General features: G+C 41.2%; 1 protein-coding gene across 1 annotated transcript; it reads left to right on the top strand.

Annotated features, from left to right (window-relative positions):
• The first annotated feature begins 897 nt into the window (after positions 1-897).
• Positions 898-4,390, top strand: LOC110626387 (probable metal-nicotianamine transporter YSL6). Its single transcript, XM_021772236.2, has 7 exons — positions 898-1,348; positions 1,440-1,612; positions 1,825-1,922; positions 2,170-2,307; positions 2,565-2,754; positions 2,936-3,068; positions 3,342-4,390. The coding sequence occupies exons 1-7, from the start codon at positions 1,006-1,008 to the stop codon at positions 4,274-4,276; spliced, it is 2,010 nt and encodes a 669-aa protein (XP_021627928.1). The 5' UTR covers positions 898-1,005; the 3' UTR covers positions 4,277-4,390.
• The last annotated feature ends 19,252 nt before the right edge of the window (positions 4,391-23,642 follow it).

The raw sequence follows: 23,642 nt of genomic DNA, 5'->3' as shown, positions 1-23,642 counted from the left end.
AATCGATTTTGAATAAAAATCAATTTAAATTAAATCGATCTGACTCGATTTGATTCGTTTTGATTTAATCGATTGTGTTTTTAGTGAGTTTTTTTTTTTATTTTTTATACTTTAATTTTAATATTATAAAATTTAATTGAAATATTTTAATTTTAATTATGCTCTGATTTCTCTATATTATAAAAAATAATATATTATTATCATTGATCAGATAATTTTAATTACTTTTTTAATTTTTTTTAATTAAAATTAAATTAAATTGAAATAATTAAAATTTTTAAAATTAAAAATTATTTTTAAAATTAAAAATTAAATTAAAATTTTAAATTAATTTAATTTGATCGATTTTTTTAATTTGAATCGTTTATTTTTAATCTTAATAAAAAAAATTTTAAAGCTATTTCATGAGAATTTAACATAACTACCTCTGAAAAGAAGACAAATTTTGAGATTGAGTTACTTTTTGACACTAAACCCATCTTTTATATTTTCTTTACAAGAAGGTAATTTATAAAATTGAATTGTACTAGAAAAACATTTTATCCAATTTAATACTTTTTCATAAGTTGCTTTCACTTAAAACTTTATATTGATTACAAAATTTGAATAAAATAACTACTAAAAAGAATATCAATTATTTAAAATTAAAATGTGTGATTAGTTAATGGAAGTCTATTGTTTTTTTAATATTAATTTGAGATGGAGGATAGGAGAACTCGCAAGGAAGAGAGCAACTAAATCTGGACTTTCATGACCAGAATTTGCCACTACCAACTCTCTCTTTCATGTCCGTAACTCATTACCGCCAAACCCAGCCCATCAACTCGATGCACGTGTCATGCCCTTACTCGACCAATACAACTACCATTTCCTATAATTTTTTACGTCACGAAATAGTTTTATATTCAACAAACTTTCAACTCTTTCTTTCCTTCTCTCCTGTCCATTCCAAATCCAATCTCTTCCCGGTTTATCTCCGCTCCCTGGATCTTTGCCAACCTAAGCATGGGGACTGAGATATCGGAGCCGTTGCTTCTGCCCGATTCTAGCAAAATCCAGGCCGTCGACTCCGAGCGGATCCCTGATTGGAAGGAGCAGATCACGATTAGAGGCCTCGTCGTTAGCGCCCTGTTGGGTATACTCTTCTGCATCATTACCCACAAGCTCAATCTCACCGTTGGCATTATCCCCTCGTTGAATGTCGCTGCTGGGTTGCTTGGGTTCTTCTTTGTCAAGTCATGGGTTGGATTTTTATCCAGTTTGGGTTTTACAATTGCTCCCTTTACCAAACAGGAGAACACCGTTATCCAGACCTGCGTCGTCGCTTGCTATGGCCTCGCTTTTAGCGGTACCCATACTTGTATATGACGGAATTATTTGTGTACTGGTAAAAGGGGATTCTTTAACGTGTTTCTTTTTGAATGTTCTTTTGTTGACAGGAGGATTTGGGTCTTATTTGATCGCAATGGACGAGAAAACTTATCAATTGATAGGTCCTGATTATCCTGGTAACAGGGCAGAGGATGTTAAGAACCCAGGATTGGCCTGGATGATTGGTTTCATGTTTGTTGTCAGCTTCCTTGGACTTTTTAGTCTTGTTCCCCTTCGCAAGGTTGTTCCTTTTTTTTTTTTTTTGCCTTGATTTAATAATTTTTACAGGGAATTTAATGGATTTTTCAGCAAATCAATTTTCATTGACGATTAGGGTTTTGAATCATTGTGCATATGCTAGTGTTCTACACCAGCTTCATTACAATTCTTTAATGTTCTACTCGTCTATTACTTCACCTTCTCGTTCTTCTTTTCTTGGGGTTGAGATTATAGGTTATGGTTATGGATTATAAGCTTACGTATCCTAGTGGGACAGCTACAGCAATGTTGATAAATAGCTTTCACACAAACACAGGAGCTGAGCTTGCAGGGTAAGTGCTTATGTTAAGCTCGTCTTCTTGAAACTTTTAAATTAGTAATGTAGGAATCACGTTAGTGAGGAATATGGCAATAGAATCTACTGTGCTGCTGTTGCCCTTTCTGCTCTGCTGGTACCAAGTACCAACTGTTTAGAGGTTTTCCAATAAGAACAATTTGAGCTTCTTTAAACGGACACAAGCAAAGAGGAAGGGGGAAAAGGCAGTTTCTAATTATTTCCTTTTTGTTAACTTTTTCCAGGAAGCAAGTCTCGTGCCTTGGAAAGTACTTGAGCATAAGTTTGGCTTGGAGCTGCTTCAAGTGGTTCTTCAGTGGTGTTGGGGATTCATGTGGCTTTGATAATTTCCCCAGTTTTGGTTTGACACTATTCAAAAACACGTAAGTTTCTAATGCACATAGTTTATGAATCGACTCTGTCTCTAAACTGCTGTTTGATCCATGCTTTCATGTTTATATTGTGCAGTTGATTTTTCATTTTGGCCGAGTCATTTATTTAAGGAACTTTATAGGAAGGCATATAGATATTGTTTTCATTTTCAGCAACATACCATGTATCCTTGTTGATTTTGGACATTAATGCTCATTTGTCTTCACAATTTTACTAGTTCCTCACATCATTCCCACTCTCCTTGCAGGTTTTATTTTGACTTCAGTCCAACTTATGTTGGATGTGGTCTTATTTGCCCTCACATAGTCAACTCCTCAGTTCTTCTAGGGGCTATCATCTCGTGGGGCTTTTTGTGGCCCTTCATCTCCCAACATGCCGGGGACTGGTATCCAGCTGACCTGGGTAGTAATGATTTTAAGGGTCTTTATGGATATAAGGTATTACAGAAACCAGTATTTTATGAACATCAATAGCTGCAGAATGCAGATTACCCACTTGTGGCTTTATATTTTGACATGCGCTGTAGGAGAAAGTACTTGCCCTTTTGTACAATAGCCAGTAGGTCATGCATGTTTGTAACTTTGTGTAATTTCCTCCCCACTTATGCATTGTTTGCAGGTATTTATAGCCATTTCCCTTATCCTTGGGGATGGCCTTTACAATTTGATCAAGATAATTGCAATAACTATTAGGGAAATATGCAATGAAAGCACCAAGGAGAATCACCTTCCTATTGTCAGGGAAGTTCAAGGTGAGATATGGTCTTTATTTGTATCATCTGTTCACATGTTCATATTAGGAGTATAATTTCAAGAAACAGAATTTTAATGGACACCAGTAGGTTCTTGACTTGTTGTTTTGATAGCTTTATACATCTAACGTAATCCTTACACATTGTGTGTACCTATTGAACATTGAGTTCATAGGGATTGCTCAATGCATGTTCTATTACACCTGTTACTGGCTTCAAAGGAGCATTATTTTTGCTTGAGATTAATTGTTAATGGTGGCTGTGGCTGTGCAGATGGTGAAACTTCCAAATTGCTGCTGGAACAGAGAAAGCGAGATGAGGTGTTTCTGAAAGATAGAATACCTACCTGGTTTGCAGCTTCTGGATATGTGGGTCTGGCTGCAATATCAACAGCAACAATTCCAATCATTTTTCCACCCCTCAAGTGGTATTTGGTTCTCAGTTCATATATTATTGCTCCTGCCCTTGCCTTTTGTAATTCCTATGGCACTGGGCTAACAGACTGGAGCTTGGCATCAACCTACGGAAAAATTGGTCTTTTCATCATTGCTTCAATGGTTGGAAGTAATGGTGGAGTTGTAGCTGGCTTAGCAGCGTGTGGGGTGATGATGTCCATCGTCTCCACTGCAGCGGATCTCATGCAGGATTTCAAGACTGGTTACCTCACTCTATCGTCAGCCAAATCTATGTTTGTGAGCCAGTTGGTAGGCACAGCCATGGGTTGTGTTATAGCCCCATTGACGTTTTGGATGTTTTGGACTGCTTTCGATATTGGAGCACCTGATGGTCCATACAAAGCTCCATATGCAGTGATATTCAGGGAGATGGCCATATTAGGTATCCAGGGCTTCTCCGAGCTACCCAAACATTGCCTGGCCATGTGTTGTGGGTTCTTCGTAGCTGCTTTGGTTATAAATCTTCTGAGAGATGTAACTCCTAAGAAAATCTCACAGTTTATTCCTATTCCAATGGCTATGGCCGTCCCGTTTTATATTGGAGCTTACTTTGCAATAGATATGTTTGTGGGGACAGTTATATTGTTCATCTGGGAGAGAATAAATCGGAAGGATGCAGAGGATTACGCCGGCGCAGTTGCATCCGGTTTGATATGTGGAGATGGGATCTGGACAATACCATCAGCAGTCCTCTCTATTTTCAGGATCAATCCACCCATTTGTATGTACTTTGGGCCTGCTTCAGGTAGATGAGCAGGGTGGCTGTTGGATGTATTGTAACTTGTAAATATGCTTTATATAATTTTATTTGAACCGATTGTATTATATATGTTATTTGAAGTTGCAGTGTTCATTGGATTCTTTAAACGTGTATGTGGTGTTTGATTATTTACTAGTTTCAAGCACAGATTTCAAAAGGGGAAAAGAAAAGCAAAAGGAAAAGTAATGTTTTTTGTGTATTGTGCCTGTAGATGTTCTTTATGTGGTAATGCCGTATGCAGGAAACAGAGAAGGCCGAAAGGTTGAACCTACAAAGTTTAATGATGTCCTTGTTTTGCGACATTCTCTCCATGGGATCCATTTGGAAATACTCTGACAGGAGTGTTTAGTGTTTTAATCTATATTTAGTTGTTAAGTGAGTGAATAAAAAATTATTTTGTAATATTTGATAAATCACCGACAAAACAACTATATATTGCCGAGGATGGCTTTGGAGATACAAAATCCATGGAGCATTCTAAAGACGCGAACTGAAGACCCGAGTTTATAGATTCTTGGAACCCTTCACAAGTCACAACCTCTGTCTTTGGGGCAAGGTATTTTAATTTGAGTGATTCTCGATTTCACTCGTGTTTACTGAGGATGTTCGATTTTAGTTCTTTTTTATTTTTTTAACTAATTTGTATCAGATTAGTTTAGATATTTCAATTTAACTCATTTGACTCAAAAAATAAAAAAAAATAAACTTTTTAATTTTAAACTATTTAAGAAATGAAGAAATTTAGTTAAAAAATTAAATTTTGGCCTAAAATTGAGCTTAATTAAACTTTTGAGCTAATTTTGAATAAAAAGTTAAAAAAGAAAATTTAATTATTAATTCCGTTTACTTACAAAAAATAACTTATTTGATGTTAAACAACAGTAGTACAAAGTGAGTCATGAGCTGATAAAAGTATGATAAACCGGCATGTGATTCTACCTGAAGGGAAGGAAAATCTAGATGCCATAATTACTCGGTTTTTCATCAAGACTCGTCTTCTTCTGGATAGATTGAGTTTTCACATAAATTTACCGTTAGTTTAAGTAATTTAGCAGATCACATTATACCTATAATCGCAGAATTTCCAACCAATTAGTCGGCGAAATCCCTTATCAGTTAGCTGGTCACATCATTGTTGGATTTTCAGAGAATACTATAATTAACTCCATGCTCTTACAACATAAAAGTCAACGTTCACAAAGATAAAGGTACGCTATTCTCTTGCACAACTCCTATTGAGTTTTAAGTAATTTCTTATACTCGCGCTCTTCTTCAGTTTAGACTTGAATGTCGGAGTAGTTACCATAGGCACCAACTACCTCACATTCTCTTTCTTGTAGGTCAACCAATCACAGCACAACTTTTGGTTCTACTGTCGGGAGTCCATTGAATTCTGTTTGTTCGCACAACTTTTGGTTCCACTGCCGAGAATCCATTGAATTCTGTTTGCTCATTTGGATTAAAACCAGTCTCTTGCTTCCTTTCTCTTAAAAAAAAAATTTCTTTTCTCTCTCTTGAAATGCCTGGCAATTCGCGAGCCGCTTAAGGTTACTATCAATGAAGGCACTATAATTTCTTCCACCCTTGGCAGTAGACAAAACACACCCCCAATGGTAGCAGATCTCAATAATCTGAATAATGAGCTAATGCTCCAATATATCAAAAGGCAAAAATTTACTTTTGAGCAATACAAAGCTCTGGAGGAAGCATCATACATGATTCCCACGGGAAGGGAGAAATCTTTTAGTGACACTCCAAGGACTCGGACATAAGTGATCAAAAAGCAAATCCAAAATTCGGAAAGGCGAAGATATGAAAAGAACCATAAGAGCTACCTAGTATTTCTAGGAAGAGGCAACCGAGGTAAGTATAAGAATTACACTCCATTGAATGACTCATAGACTCATATTTTAATGTGGATTAGGAAAAATGATAAGGAAGTCAGATGGCCTCCCAAGCTCAACTCTAAAAAAGCTAGAAGGCAAGATAAGACAAAGTACTGCCATTTTCACGAAGACCATGGACATACAACAGAAGAGTGCTGTATTAGAAAATCCAGAGATCACTGCAAACTAAAATACGCAGTGGAATAAAAACTTTTGATCTCTAGATTACCTCCCAGGACCTAAGTGATCTGTTTAATTAGAAAAGAATGATTTAATTTCTAACCTTTTAGGAGCTTTCAAAATATTCTGTGGACTTCAAGAAAACTTCTCACAAACACCCTCTGTCGGTATCTATATGAATGCTCGTCGTCTAAAGTAGTAGCTCTTGGAATGGCTAGGGCTTCTGTACTTTCTTATTTTCCTCTTTTGTGTACGTAAGTTCTCAATTCTCTTACTTTAAAAAAATGTGTTTTTCTTACGTGGTCTAATAAAAAACAGATATCGATATGTTTATCCAATTCAAACTGGAATGGAGAGAGAAACAATTAATATCTTAATCCATATCTAATACAGATTAGTTTATTAATATTATATTAAAATAATATTAATAGACATCAAGTCCATTAATAATACTTAGCCCAATAATGTATTTTATGTGTGCGACATAATAAACTCACATTAATTTGTAGTAAGCCTAATTTTTATTAAAGTCTATAAGTCATAAATGGCCTCTACCAAAATATTATAACTGCTAAATTAGTATGAGAATCGATTGCCCAATTAAAGCCTTATAATAAAACATATATTAATCTTTTTGTCACACAATATCTAGTTTGAACATAAGTCATGTTCAATGTCATACTTATATTGTTTAAATTTATGATTACTCAATTACCAAGTAGGCTAATAAAATTAAATATCATTGATCACACTATCAATTCATTTGAGCACGGCCATGCATTTCTCAGTCTGACTTATCGAGGGACGCAGAAAGTCTCTCTCAGGGAGAGGGACAAATTCTATCTTGATTGTTCAATATTATCTACATAATTTCTATCATGCTTAATCATAACGTTTATGAATATCTGATTAAAGACAACGTTTGATTATGTCAAAATATAGTATTCTTTATGTTGGAAACTATGACAATCTCAAGTTCAAGGATTAATTCATAACTATTATGAGATTCACTAATGAAAGTCCAATGATTAATTCATAACTATTATGAGATTCACTAATTACACTAATCTATGCAGTGATCTCAATGCAGATCTATCCAATACTTTATTCTCTAACAAGTATTTATGATATTGATTTGCATTACCATACACATAATCATCTTATGATTATCAATCAATATGTATTCCAGTCATATATATTATTATTTATATAATAATAAAAATTAGGGATATAAATTATTATTATGTAACATACAAATAAATAACAATGATGACAAAACCTCTTTATTAATAATAAAATGAGTAACATAAAGGTCCAAATTAATGGCCTAAGATATATACACTAACATGCCGGCAGCTGAAAGATGAGATCGAGAGGTTAATAAGGGACAATACATTTTGAAAGTTCGCCAAAAAGAGTAGAGAAGGGAGGAGGCTTGAGCCCGAGGTAACATCTCCTGAAACCACCCCCGACAGTGAACTTGTAGGGGTTATTGATATAATTGCAGGAGAATCAAGTGGCAACAAGGGTCTACAGAAATAGAATGTCACAGATATTCAACTTTTGAGTCAAACTTGAGTCTTTAAATTGGCCGAATTAGAGGACCAAATCTTTAATTATTGTTGAAAGAATATATTTGTAATTTATAGAAATATTGACAATAAAACTATGATGTATTCTTTAAATCTCTTTTGGTATCTCAAGCAGAAAGGATGGATGGATGAAAGTGCGGAAATAAGAAGAAGGCCATAAGGCGAGTTCTATAAGGCCATAACCTGGGTGTCAGTCCCGCTAATCAAGGCATTTATACCAAGCCACAAAGTGGGAATCCGCCAGGCCAGAAGATCAGATGTTAGTCCCATTAAACAAAGACATTTATGCCAGGCCGTAAGGCCATGAAGACCGGATGTTAGTCCCATTAAAAAGGGCATTTATGCCAGGTCACAAGGCCATGAAGACCGGGTGTTAGTCCCACTAAACAAGGCATTTATGCCAGACCATAAGGCCATGAAGATCGAGTGTTAGTCCTGCTAATCAAAGCATATTATGCCAGGCTACAAGGTGAATTTCTATCAAGTCATAATCCAGGTGTTAGTCCCGTTGAACAAGGTATTTTATGCTAAATCATAAGGAAGATATACACCAGGCTAAATTGTAACAGCCCGGCCCTTTCACCGGCACTGTTACCGTTCACGGCCCAGGGCTATCCCTCGCCTGGCCTCTTGCCACCTCGGGCTTTCCACTAGCGTCGTGAACAGCTCTTAACATCCATTCACCCTCACGGGTTCCTGGCAGGATTTGTCCCCTTGGGTTCTCGCATCGCATCCTTCCCCAAGTGGATTTGGCCCAAATTTCCCTTTGGAAATTAGGTCGCCTCCCCCACTACTCGAACCCTTGACCTCCCACTTTAAGGGAATAGTCTGGTACCAATTGGAACAATTGGTACTCACTCTCACCAGACTATTCCCTTAAAGTGGGAGGTCAAGGGTTCGAGTAGTGGGGGAGGCGACCTAATTTCCAAAGGGAAATTTGGGCCAAATCCACTTGGGGAAGGATGCGATGCGAGAACCCAAGGGGACAAATCCTGCCAGGAACCCGTGAGGGTGAATGGATGTTAAGAGCTGTTCACGACGCCAGTGGAAAGCCCGAGGTGGCACAGGGCCAGGCGAGGGATAGCCCTGGGCCGTGAACGGTGACAGTGCCGGTGAAAGGGCCGGGCTGTTACATAAATAACCGGATGTTAGTCCCATTTCATAAAAGTTTCTAAAGCATTTTGTGCCTCCGCCACGAGGTGCGTATTCGCCAGACTACTGGATGAGCTTCCAGGCATTCTCCAGTCTTGACGTTCTGGGCATTCTTGTAATACCCGGCTCGAGTCCGGCATCGGCATTCCTGTAGTCCGGTGGAATCTCGGGTGTCGGAACTCTCGAGAAGGGTAAGACATAGGTTTTCGAAGTGTTTTCATGTTTTGAATTGTTAAAAGACTTGAGTTTTGAAAGAAAAGCAACAAGAGAGAAATGCAAAGGTTCGGCCGCCGAAGGGCACTTTCGGCCGCCGAACATTGCATGGTTGCGGCTTCACGTTCGGCTGCCGAAGGTGGTCTGGCCAGCCACCTATAAAAGGGCCAAGGGTCGGTGGAAGGAGGTTATTTCTCCTCCACTTGCAGCCAGAGGTGAGTTTCAGCCTCTCCTACGTTGACTTTCATGTTTTCCATGATTTTCATCAAATCTTTCAAGAGTTTTAAGAGTTTTGGTGACTTATGAAGGTTTTGAGCAAAAGAAGCAAGTTTTGAAGCTTGGAGCTTTGGAAGAGCTTTTCTTCATATCTCCACGTTAGGATCCTTCATCCTCAAGTTGTGTAAGCGGTAAGTGAAGATCCTGAGCTTCTTTGATGATTTTGAAAGGTTTTATGAAGTTTGTATGGGTAGTTTGCATGTTTAGGTTTAGGTGAGGTTTTTGGTGATTTGTGGTGTTCAACATGTTTAAGTGTTATGTGCTATGTTTGTTTGGGGTTTTAGGATAGTTTTAGACCCCTTTGTGCATATATATGTGTATATGCTAGTTGGGAGTAGTTGATATGCATGTTTGTAGGTTTTTGGGCAAAGTTTGCATGAAACAGAGCAGGGTTCTGCCCTTCGGGCAAAACCAGGTTCGGCCGCCGAAGGAAGGTTCGGCCGCCGAACCCTTTGTGGAGGCAGTTCGGCTGCCAAAGGTTGCCCCCGAAAGCTAGGCTTTCGGTTTAGAAAGGGATTTTCGGTCGCCGAAAGAGGAAGTTCGGCCGCCGAAAGTGTGTGAGTTTCGTCTCTGGACGAGACCTTCGGCCGCCGAAGGTGCCGCCGAACATGCATGAGTTTCGTCTCTGGAGTAGGGTTTCGGCCGCCGAATCTGCCGCCGAAAGTGCCCTGTCCAGCTTTCCTTTGCATGTTTTATGTGATGGTTTGAGGATTGTTTAGAGGGGTTTTGGGGAGTTTCGTAAAGATGTTCTTGAGTGAGTTTAGTCCCTCATTTGAGTCCACCTGTGTAGGTACGGACCAGAGGAATCAGGGAGGTCAGCAGTGAGTCCAGAGTCAGAACCTGCAGAGTCAGTTCAGAGAGAACTATAGGTGAGTGGAATTTAACTTAATGTTTTAATCTGAGAACTGATATTTTATCATGCTTCATGCATCATGAATATGCTTTAGGGTGAGTGCATTAGTGTACACAAAGATGATGCATTGCATTTATCCTTGTACTTGGCATTGCTCCTTGTACATTGCTTATGTGAGACGGCACGGACTTCGTGAGGATTCATTAGCCCTCAGAGGAAAGACCTGGAACAGCCCTACGGGGACCAGGCACATATATAAAGACCTGGAACAGCCCTACGGGGACCAGGCACATGGTACTTAGGTACCCCAGATGAGATAGAGGGAGTTTTGATCCGTCCGGCTGAGGTTATGTGATTATGTGTTGCATTCCATGAGAGCATGTTTTATCACCTGTATTTGCCTATTCTACTCACTGGGCTATTGTAGCTCATCCCTCTCCCATAACTTTAGTTGTGCAGGTTCAGAGATCAGAGAGAACTCAGCAGGGTACAGGAAGAGTACAGAGTCTTGTAATATCTAGTGTGGACATGTACATGTAATGTAAAGAGATAAGGTTTATGTATAGTGTATAGAATGGTGCTTGACTATAAGAGTTGTAATCCCTTGTTCGAGTTGTAATCCCTTGTTCTTTTCACATGATCAGTTTATGTTTACATATATTGTTGTATGTTTATGAGCAAAACCAGGCTTAACATTATGCGAGTGATCCGCCTAGAGCCATGAGGAGCTCTAGTAGGGATTGGTAGAGCACAGAGAGAGTGCATGCACAGGTTAAGCCTTGGAATAAAGAAAAGTTTTATGTTTTTACAGAAAATGTATGATCATGTATGGGATTTCACAGGTATACAGACAAGATAGCAGGCTTACTACGGGTCCCGGCGACCTTAAGTCGATCTGGATCCTAGTGCCGGTGGCAGTTTGGTTTTCGGGCTGTTACAGATTGGTATCAGAGCCCTAGGTTCACATGGTCGGACCTATAGAGAGAGTTGGGCTCATAGAGAGGCAATGCCCTGAGTTATGCATGTGCATGTTTTTGATGTGTTGCTGATGTGTTATGTGATTTGTTGTTTTCCAGAGAGTGAAGATGCGAGGAACTCGTCGATCTGCGAGATTGACTGGAGTCCTACCCGTAAGTGAGGGTACAGCTGCTCGTCCACCTGCCTTGCCAAGGGCAAGATCTCATAGGTCAAGCAGGGAAGGAACGTCACGAGACCCTAGAAGGTCTTCTGACGAGAGCAGGAGAGGAGTAAGCAGAGGGGGAAGGTCAGTAGAAGACAGAGGTGTGATGGAAGAGGATCAGAGTAGAGATGCAAGCATGGGTGTAGGAAGGTCAGAAGAAGGTATGGGGGAGTCCCAGGGAGGCGTTCAGGCCTCTGGGTTTGGCTATCCACCCTTTCCTCAGGGCCCAGAGTATCCGATGGGAGGCACGTCGGATTACTCCAGTTTTGCCCCATATCCACCCTACATGCCCTATATGCCCTATCCTTCCTTTTATCCACCATATCACATGTATCCACCCCCACCTGTTCATCCAAGTCCAGTACAGCCTGAAGTGAGGGAACCAGTTCCTCCACCACCACCTCCTGAACCAGTAGCCCCTGTTGTGGAAGCACAGCAACCCAGTTCTTCAGGGGGAAGTAAGGTGAAGATGACCGAGTACTTAAAGTTGGATGCTCCGAAATTCAATACAGGAGATGATCCCTTTGAGTATCTCAGTGCAGTCAGAATGATAACAAGTGAGTTGGGAGCAGATGATGGTAGAGCCATTGAGATGGCAGGGTTCACGTTAAAGTGCAAGAAAGCTAGAGAATGGTTCAAGAACTATGTGGACCCGAAACTTGAGAGTATGACATGGGAAGAGTTCGCCAATGAATTTGCTGGATGGGCTTTTCCTGACAGTTCCAGGGAACTAAAGGTTGTGGAGTTTGAGCAGTTGCGACAGACGGAGGAGATGAGCGTTGATGAATATACAGATAAGTTCCTGGAATTGTTGCCATATGTCGGTCAGGCATATGATACAGATCAGAAGAAGGCAAAGAGATATGCCACAAGGCTTCATCCCAGGTATTTCTCTTTGATTCTTCATGCGGAGAAGGAAAGTTTCCACTCTATTGTGGATGCTGCTAGAAAGATGGAGGTCAGTGCCATCAGTCAAGGTGTAGTGAAGGCACAGTCTTCTGGTGTTAAACCAGGTTCCTCCTCACAGGGTACAGCAAGTGCAAGTAAGAAGAGATGGGAGAAATTCAGAGGAAAGAGAGGCAAGTTCTGGAACAGGCTTAAGTCGGGTCTGGGAATGAGTAGTGGCTCCAGTTCTGGCGCAGATTTTCCAGTGTGCAAGAGGTGTGGCAAACAGCATAGAGGAGCTTGTCAGTTGGGATCCACAGCCTGCTATAGATGTGGGCAGGAGGGACATTATGCACGGGAATGTCCTCAGGCGACTTTGGTTGTACCATCCCAGCAGATGAGTACGGGCAGTGTAGTACAGCCAGTAGCTTCAGCCATACCACCAAGCAGTGGCAGAGGAAGAGGAAGAGGGGTAGCCTCTTCATCAGGGATGGGTTCCCGAGGTGCAGGTCCGTCAGCCCCAGCACGGATTTTCACCCTGACTCAGCAGGAGGCAGACACGTCGAACACGGTGGTGTCAGGTAATCTCATCATTGGGTGTTCAGAGGTGTATGCTTTAATGGACCCCGGTGCTTCTCACTCTTTCATTTCTTCTAGAGCTGCAGAGAGGTTGGGTCTGATAGTGTCTGAGTTAGAGTGTCCTCTATGGGTCAGTGGACCCAAATGTGATCCATCTTTGGCAGAGTCAGTCTGTCAGTTCAGTCCAGTGTGCATAGAGAGTAGATACCTTCCAGCTGACCTGGTGGTTCTAGAGTTGACAGATTTTGATGTCATTCTAGGGATGGATTGGTTATCTACGTATGATGCTACCCTGAACTGTAGAGACAAGGTAGTCAGTGTCAGAGACCAGGATGGGTCAGAGTGTGTCTTCAGAGGAGACAGGAGAGGGACACCTAGGGGTTTGATATCAGCCCTCCAGGCTCGTAGAATGTTAAGGAAGGGGTGTCAGGGGTTCCTAGCTTATGTGAGAGAGCTAGACAGTCAGGTTAGGGAACCATCCTCAGTACCAGTTGTCAGAGACTTCCTAGATTTGTTTCCTGAAGAGCTTCCAGGACTGCCACCCGATAGGGAAATAGAGTTCGAGATTGAGTTGATGCCCAATGCTAGACCGATCTCTATTCCTCCCTACAGGATGGCACCAGCAGAGTTGCGAGAGTTGAAAGAGCAGTTACAGGATTTGGTAGCTAAGGGTTTCATCCGCCCGAGTACCTCACCCTGGGGTGCTCCAGTATTATTTGTCAGAAAGAAGGATGGACCTCTTAGACTTTGTGTCGACTACAGACAGTTGAACAAAGTCACTATAAAAAATAAGTATCCTTTACCCAGGATCGATGATCTATTCGACCAGCTGGCAGGAGCAGGTTGTTTTTCTAAGATAGATCTGAGATCCGGATACCACCAGTTGAAGATCAGGGAAGGAGATGTATCCAAGACTGCTTTCCGAACCAGATATGGGCATTATGAGTTCCTTGTGATGCCGTTCGGGCTGACTAACGCCCCTGCAGCATTCATGGATCTCATGAACAGGGTTTTCAGGGAGTACTTGGATCGTTTTGTGATCGTCTTTATTGATGATATCTTGGTGTACTCCAGGAATGCAGAGGAGCATGCCCAGCATCTGCGGATAGTGCTGCAAACCTTGAGAGAGCATGGCTTGTATGCCAAGTTCTCCAAGTGCGAGTTCTGGCTAAGGAGCATTTCCTTTTTGGGCCATGTTGTATCAGAGGACGGTATAGCAGTAGATCCCAAAAAGGTAGAGGCAGTAGCAAACTGGCCTACACCCACTACAGTGACAGAGATCAAGAGTTTTCTGGGTTTGGCAGGCTACTATCGGAGGTTTGTTCAGGACTTCTCGAAGATAGCTGCTCCTATGACCAGACTGACCAAAAAGAATCAGAAGTTTGTATGGTCAGAGGAGTGTGAAGAGAGTTTTGCAAAGTTAAAGAGACGGTTAACTTCAGCACCGGTGTTAGTTCTGCCGATCAGTGATGAAGATTTCACAGTGTTCTGTGATGCATCCCGAGTGGGATTAGGTTGTGTGTTGATGCAGAATGACAGAGTGATAGCTTATGCTTCTAGACAGCTGAAGAAGCACGAGCTGAATTACCCGACACACGATCTGGAGATGGCAGCTGTTATCTTTGCACTTAAGATGTGGAGGCATTACCTCTATGGGGTAAAATGTGAGATCTATACGGATCATAAGAGCCTGCAGCACATCTTAAGTCAGAGAGAGTTAAACTTGAGGCAGAGACGGTGGGTAGAATTGCTCAGTGATTACGATTGCAAGATCCAGTATCATCCGGGCAAGGCTAATGTTGTAGCTGATGCCTTAAGCCGCAAGTCACTTGGCAGTTTATCCCACATTACAGTAGAGAGAAGACCGGTGGTGAAGGATTTCTACAAGCTCGTGGAAGACGGGTTACAGTTGCAGTTATCTGGTACAGGTGCTTTGATCGCACAGATGAGGGTGACACCAGTGTTTCTAAAGCAAGTGGCTCTGAAACAGCACGAAGACCCCGAGTTAGTGAAGATTGCCAGGACTGTTCAGTCGGGCAACAGTGCAAAGTTCAGATTTGATAGTGAGGGGATTCTTCGACATGGTAAGAGGTTATGTGTACCAGATGATAGCAGTTTGAAGGCAGACATTATGAGGGAAGCTCATAATACGAGGTATAGCATTCACCCGGGAGCCACCAAGATGTATCAAGATCTGCGAAGGGTGTATTGGTGGCCAGCAATGAAGAGAGAAGTGGCACAGTTCGTGTCAGCCTGCGAGACATGTCAAAGGGTGAAGCTAGAGCACCAAAAGCCGGCTGGAATGCTTAACCCACTGCCGATTCCAGAATGGAAATGGGAGAACATAGCGATGGATTTTGTAGTGGGGTTACCGGCAACGTCTAACAGACTAGACTCCATCTGGGTGATTGTGGATAGACTCACTAAATCTGCTCACTTCATTCCAGTTCGGAGTAACTACTCTGTGGACAAGTTGGCGCAAGTGTATGTGGACGAGATAGTCAGGTTGCATGGAGTTCCAGTGTCGATAGTATCAGATCGAGGACCTCAGTTCACCTCCAGGTTTTGGCGGAGTCTGCAAACGGAAATGGGCACAAGGTTGGATTTCAGCACTGCTTTCCATCCACAGACAGACGGTCAGTCTGAGAGAACCATCCAGACCATTGAAGATATGCTGAGAATGTGTGTGTTAGACTTTGGCGGTTCTTGGAGGCAGCATCTACCTCTGATGGAGTTTGCCTACAACAACAGCCATCATGCTAGCATAGGGATGGCCCCTTATGAAGCTCTGTATGGGAGGAAGTGCCGAACACCTGTTTGCTGGGAAGAGGTAGGAGAGAAAACTCTTGCAGGGCCAGAGTTAGTTGAGATAACCAGCAAGTTAGTGCCTATCATCAGAGAGAGGATCAGAACAGCTGTAAGTAGACAGAAAAGTTATGCAGACATCCGTAGGAAGCAGATAGAGTTCCAGGAGGGGGATATGGTATTGCTTAAGGTGTCTCCGATGAAAGGAGTGGTTCGGTTTGGAAAGAAGGGTAAACTAGCTCCACGGTACATTGGTCCCTTTGAGATCTTACAGAAGATCGGGCCTGTGTCGTATAAGCTAGATTTACCAGCTTCTATGGAACGAATTCACCCGGTATTCCATGTTTCTATGTTGCGAAGGTTTGTGTCAGATCCAGAGAAGGTTCTTAGTGAACTGGAGGTGGAAATCTTAAGTGATCTCACCTATGTAGAGCAGCCAGTGCGGATCCTTGACACCCAGATCAGAAAGCTGAGAAACAAGGAGATACCAATGGTGAAAGTGCTGTGGAACCATCACAACCTAGAAGAGTGCACGTGGGAGACTCGGGAGTCCATGCTCCAGCAATACCCATATCTGTTTTAAGGTTAGTATTTCCCTTTTTCTTTGTGTTTATGTTGTGTTTAGGGACATTCGGGGACGAATGTTCTTAAGGGGGGAGAATGTAATACCCGGCTCGAGTCCGGCATCGGCATTCCTGTAGTCCGGTGGAATCTCAGGTGTCGGAACTCTCGAGAAGGGTAAGACATAGGTTTTCGAAGTGTTTTCATGTTTTGAATTGTTAAAAGACTTGAGTTTTGAAAGAAAAGCAACAAGGGAGAAATGCAAAGGTTCGGCCGCCGAAGGGCACTTTCGGCCGCCGAACATTGCATGGTTGCGGCTTCACGTTCGGCTGCCGAAGGTGGTCTGGCCAGCCACCTATAAAAGGGCCAAGGGTCGGTGGAAGGAGGTTATTTCTCCTCCACTTGCAGCCAGAGGTGAGTTTCAGCCTCTCCTACGTTGACTTTCATGTTTTCCATGATTTTCATCAAATCTTTCAAGAGTTTTAAGAGTTTTGGTGACTTATGAAGGTTTTGAGCAAAAGAAGCAAGTTTTGAAGCTTGGAGCTTTGGAAGAGCTTTTCTTCATATCTCCACGTTAGGATCCTTCATCCTCAAGTTGTGTAAGCGGTAAGTGAAGATCTTGAGCTTCTTTGATGATTTTGAAAGGTTTTATGAAGTTTGTATGGGTAGTTTGCATGTTTAGGTTTAGGTGAGGTTTTTGGTGATTTGTGGTGTTCAACATGTTTAAGTGTTATGTGCTATGTTTGTTTGGGGTTTTAGGATAGTTTTAGACCCCTTTGTGCATATATATGTGTATATGCTAGTTGGGAGTAGTTGATATGCATGTTTGTAGGTTTTTGGGCAAAGTTTGCATGAAACAGAGCAGGGTTCTGCCCTTCGGGCAAAACCAGGTTCGGCCGCCGAAGGAAGGTTCGGCCGCCGAACCCTTTGTGGAGGCAGTTCGGCTGCCAAAGGTTGCCCCCGAAAGCTAGGCTTTCGGTTTAGAAAGGGATTTTCGGTCGCCGAAAGAGGAAGTTCGGCCGCCGAAAGTGTGTGAGTTTCGTCTCTGGACGAGACCTTCGGCCGCCGAAGGTGCCGCCGAACATGCATGAGTTTCGTCTCTGAAGTAGGGTTTCGGCCGCCGAATCTGCCGCCGAAAGTGCCCTGTCCAGCTTTCCTTTGCATGTTTTATGTGATGGTTTGAGGATTGTTTAGAGGGGTTTTGGGGAGTTTCGTAAAGATGTTCTTGAGTGAGTTTAGTCCCTCATTTGAGTCCACCTGTGTAGGTACGGACCAGAGGAATCAGGGAGGTCAGCAGTGAGTCCAGAGTCAGAACCTGCAGAGTCAGTTCAGAGAGAACTACAGGTGAGTGGAATTTAACTTAATGTTTTAATCTGAGAACTGATATTTTATCATGCTTCATGCATCATGAATATGCTTTAGGGTGAGTGCATTAGTGTACACAAAGATGATGCATTGCATTTATCCTTGTACTTGGCATTGCTCCTTGTACATTGCTTATGTGAGACGGCACGGACTTCGTGAGGATTCATTAGCCCTCAGAGGAAAGACCTGGAACAGCCCTACGGGGACCAGGCACATATATAAAGACCTGGAACAGCCCTACGGGGACCAGGCACATGGTACTTAGGTACCCCAGATGAGATAGAGGGAGTTTTGATCCGTCCGGCCGAGGTTATGTGATTATGTGTTGCATTCCATGAGAGCATGTTTTATCACCTGTATTTGCCTATTCTACTCACTGGGCTATTGTAGCTCATCCCTCTCCCATAACTTTAGTTGTGCAGGTTCAGAGATCAGAGAGAACTCAGCAGGGTACAGGAAGAGTACAGAGTCTTGTAATATCTAGTGTGGACATGTACATGTAATGTAAAGAGATAAGGTTTATGTATAGTGTATAGAATGGTGCTTGACTATAAGAGTTGTAATCCCTTGTTCGAGTTGTAATCCCTTGTTCTTTTCACATGATCAGTTTATGTTTACATATATTGTTGTATGTTTATGAGCAAAACCAGGCTTAACATTATGCGAGTGATCCGCCTAGAGCCATGAGGAGCTCTAGTAGGGATTGGTAGAGCACAGAGAGAGTGCATGCACAGGTTAAGCCTTGGAATAAAGAAAAGTTTTATGTTTTTACAGAAAATGTATGATCATGTATGGGATTTCACAGGTATACAGACAAGATAGCAGGCTTACTACGGGTCCCGGCGACCTTAAGTCGATCTGGATCCTAGTGCCGGTGGCAGTTCGGTTTTCGGGCTGTTACAATTCTCCAGCCTTGGTGAGCTTCCGGATGGGTGTTAGCCCTGTTTTGAAAAAAAAGGTCTCTAAGGCATTTCATGCCTAGGCCACAAGGCTGATATTTGCCAAGCCATTTGACGAGCTTTCAAGCATTCTCTAGCCTCGACCTTCCAAGCATTCTCTGACCTTGGTGAGCTTCCAGATGAGTGTTAGTCTCGTTATGCAAAAAAGGCGTCTCTAAGGCATTTCATGCCTAGGCCACAAAGCAGATTGTAATACTCGGCTAGAGTCCGGTATCGGAATTCCTACCGTCCGGTGAAATTTCGGGTGTCGGAACCCTCTAGAAGGGTAAGGGTTATGTTTTTTTTAAGTGTTTTAACTAAGTTTCAATGTTTTAAGCATAAAGGAAATGAGTTTTTGAAAGAAAAGGACCAAGGGAGAAAGGCCAGGTTCGGCCGCCGAAAGTGAGTTTTGGCCGCCGAACATGCATGGCTTTTGGAATCACGTTCGGCCGCCGTAGATGGTCTGGCCAGCCACCTATAAAAGGCCCTATGTCGGTCAAATGGATAAGTTTGCTTTCCATTTCTCCAGACAGAGGTGAGACCATGATCTTCCTTGGGTGATTTCTATGTTTTCTTACATCTTTCAAAGTTTTGATGAGTTTTTATGTGGTTTTGAAGGTTTTGAGCAAAAGACCAAGGTTTTGAAGTTTGGAGACTTTGAGAGAAGATTTCTCCATATCTCCACGTTAGGATCACCTAACCTCAATATCTTTAAGAGGTAAGTGTGGATTCCTAACATCTTTTATGTGTTTTGAAGGTTTTATGGAGTTGTATGGGTAGAGATGCATGATTAGGTTTAGTAGGGTTTATGTATGTTTTCTTGGTGATGATATGTATAAGTGATGTGTTGAGGTGTTTATGTGGGGTTTTAGGTTAGTTTTGGACCCCTTTATGCATGTTTCTATGGTATATGCGAGTTGGGTGTAGTTGGTTGCATGTAGAGTTGTATTTGGGGAGTGTTGCATGAAGCAGAGCAGGGTTCTGCCCTACGGGCAAAACCAGGTTCGACCGCCGAACATGCTAAGGAGGTGGTTTCGGCTACCTAAACTTACCCCCGAAGGATTGGACTTTCGTCTCTGGAGGGGGGTTTCGGCCGCCGAAAGTGCCGCCGAAGGATGGGACTTTCGTCTCTGGAGGGGACTTTCGGCAGCCGAAGGTGCCGCCGAAAGAACCCGAGTTTCGTCTCTGGAGGGGGGTTTCGGCCGCCAAACCAGCCGCTGAACCAGCCGCCGAAGGTGCCCTGTCCCACCTTCTTTTGCATGTTTTATGTGTTTGTTTTAGGATGTTTTAGAGGGCTTTTGGGGAGTTTTATAGAGTTGTTCTTGTGTTAGTTTGGTCCCTCATTTGAGTCCACCTGTGTAGGAACGGACCAGAGAAACCCCAGAGATCAGCAGTGAGCACTGCTTCTGAGTCTGCAGAGTCGGTTCAGAGTCAGCCAGAGGTGAGTGGAACTAAACTAAATCTCTTACTATGAGAAATTAAATGTTTTTAGCATGTTTCATGCATCATGATTATGCAACAGGTTGATTGCATTAGAATTCACGAATATGTTGCATTGCATTCTTTATTGTTGATGTGGGTGGATGCTGAATGATCCAGTAGTCCCTGAGGAAAGACCAGGTGCCCATTCTACGCCCTGGCACGGATATGAAAGACCAGGTGCCCATTCTACGCCCTGGCACGGATATGAAAGACCAGGTGCATATTCTACGCCTTGGCACGGTATGGGACATGAAGACTAGGTGCCCAGTTGAGGCCCTGGGGTAATGGTAAGTAATGATATGATATGACAGGAAGACCAGGTGCCCATTCTACGCCCTGGCACGGAAATGATGCTGGGACTATTTGGTGACAGGTTCACCCTTGTTGTGAATTGTTTGTGATATGATGCATTCCATAAGATCATATTTTAATGACATGTTTTTATCGTTCTACTCACTGGGCTAGTATAACTCATCCCTCTCCCTTAACCCCAGTCTTGCAGGCTCAGAGTCCAGAAGGTTTCAGCAGGGTACAGGCAGAGAGAAGAGATATGTAATAGCTTAGTGAGGACATGTAATGTTAAAGAGATGTATTAGTATTGTACTATGTATAGAATTGTGCTTGACCATATGTAGTAATCCTTTTTGTATATACATAGTCTTTTTATGTAAATGATTTTACTTTATGTGTATGAAAAATCAGGCTTAACATTATGAGTTTAACTCATCTAGAGCATTGATGAGAGCTCTAGTAAGGGGTGTTATAGATCACAGTTAGTGCATGCACAGGTTGAGCCTTGGTATAGGGAAAAGTTTTAAATTTTTACAGAAAATGTATGATCATGTATGGGATTTTCACAGGTACACAGACAGTATAGTAGGCTTGCTACGGGTCCCGGCGGCCTTAAGCCGATCTGGATCCTAGCGCCGTAGCAGTTCAGTTTCCGGGCTGTTACACAGATATTCGCCAGGCTGCTTGATGAGCTTCCAGGCATTCTACAACCTTGACCTTCTGGGCATTCTCCAGCCTTGGTGAGCTTTCGGCCGGGTGTTAGCCCCGTTTTTCAAAAAGGGTCTCTAAGGCATTTTATGCCCAGGCCACAATACAGATATTCATCAGGCCGCTTGACAAGCTTCCGGGCTTTCTCTAGCCCCAACCTTCCAGGTATTCTCCAGTCTTGGTGAGCTTTCGAGCATGTTGACAAGCTTCTAGGTATTCTCCAATCCCAACCTTTCGAGCATGCTCTAGCCTTGGTGAGCTTCTGGCCTAGTGTTAGCCCCGTTTTGCAAAAAGAGTCTCTAAGGCATTTCATGCACAGGCCACAAGCAGATATTCGTCAGGCTGCTTGACAAGTTTCCGGGTATTCTCTAGCCCCAACTTTCTGGGTATTCTCTAGCCTTGGTGAGCTTCCTGACCTGTTGGTGAGCTTCCAGGAATCTTCTGCCCTGGTAAGCCCTAACGAGCTTTCGAGCATTTTACTCACAGACTTCATTCGTCCCGCCTGGTAGCTCGTCCCGCTCAGCAGCTCATCTCGCTCAGCAGCCCGTCTCGCTTGGTAGGTCGTACTTCATTTGTAAAAAGTTTTGGATTTCCAGGAGCGATTGCAAGAGCAGTGACATAATCCATATGTGGAGAATAAGTCCCATTGAAAAGTTTAAAGTTATCTCATGATAAAAAGCAGAGGCCGATAGGAGTTTGGTCGGGTATTAGCCCCTTAACAAAAGTTTTTAAGAGATTATTTAGCTATGGTTAGACGAGGATCAGACAAAGCGACATGCGCATGGAAGGCAAAACTAAATAGGCTATGTGCCCCAAATGGTAAAGACAGCCGTCACCTTCGAATCTAAAGAATCAAAAACTAGTGAGAAAACCTTTAATATCACACAACAGTTGCCCAAAATAAGACATGAGCTTTCACCATAAGACAGAGTCACGTGGCAAGGGTCTGATAAATCGGTATGTGGCCCTACTTGTAGAAAAGAAGACTTAGACGCCATAATCACCCAGTTCTTCATCAAGATTCGCATTTTTCTGAATAGGTCTAGCCTTCACATAAAGTTACTGTTAGCGTAAGCAATCCAATAGATCTCCATTACGTCTATAATCGCGAGATCCCCGACCATTTAGCCAATGAAATCCCTTATTAATTAGCCGGCTACATCATTGCCCGATTTCTAGGGAACATTATAATTAACTCCATACTCTTACAGTATAAAAGCTAACCATCACATAAACAAAGGTACACTATTCTCTTACACAACTACTCTTGAATTTTAAATAATTCCTTATACTCGCCCTCGTGTCAGAGTGGTTGTTACTATAGATGTCAACCGCCTCACATTCTCTTTTTTGCAAGTTAACTGATCACAAAACAATTTCATTCTGAGTACATCATTATTTATAAAATATTTAAAAAAAATAATTTATTGTTATTATTTATCTGTAATATTAAAAAATAAGAATATTAATAAACTTATATATAATGTTGTTAATATTCTAAAAGTTTAAAAAATGGCTTCTAAGTAATTAAAAAAAAAAGAGTTAATTTTTTATTAAAAAATATTTTTCATTGACATTATTTTAAAATGTTTCAAACATTATAAAATATGAAAAATAAATGAAGATTTAATGGTGAAATTTAAAATTTAACCATTTTAGTGGCATGTTTTTGAAAGTAGATTGTGTTGCTCTACACATAATATCCAAAAGAAAAGAGACATAATATTGCATTCATTCATGGGCTGATCCTACCCTATGAACCAATTTTCTGAAAGTGATATAACCACTTGTTTCCAATGATTAAGACTTGCAGACTCACAATTTGTACAAATTCAACCAATTTAAAAAGTAGTATTAAAATTAAAAAATAAATAAATCTACTGATAATTACTAATAGGTCCCAAAATCCATTATTAGTCTCTAGTAAACAATCAATCAATAATTTGTAAAAATAAAAATTATATTGAAATTACCAATGAATTTTGAAATTATTAAAAAATATCAATGATTGTAAAATCTATAATAAAATTAAGATAAAAAATATTTATAAAAATTTAATTTAATTGATTTTTTTAATAATTTTCTTATTTGAAATAGATAAATTTATTTAAATTTGTATTTAACTTAATATATTTTATATTTATTATATAAATAGAGTATAAAATATATTTAATTATTATATTCTATATTATAATATAAAAACTTTGTATTATTTTATTAGTTGATTAAAAGTGAAAATATGTTAATAGAGAAATAATCTATTTGAAAAAAAAATATTGGTTGAAATTTAATAATGATAAATAAAACATGGTTGAAATGAAATATTTATTTTAAAAAAATTATTTTAAAAATTAAATAAAATCTTAAGAATTATATTGCAATTTACCTTTAATTTTTTTTTTGCATTCAAAAT

Source organism: Manihot esculenta, chromosome 11 (assembly GCF_001659605.2).
Source record: "Manihot esculenta cultivar AM560-2 chromosome 11, M.esculenta_v8, whole genome shotgun sequence".
Taxonomy (NCBI): Eukaryota; Viridiplantae; Streptophyta; class Magnoliopsida; order Malpighiales; family Euphorbiaceae; genus Manihot; species Manihot esculenta.
This window is presented reverse-complemented; position numbering and strand designations above follow the sequence as displayed.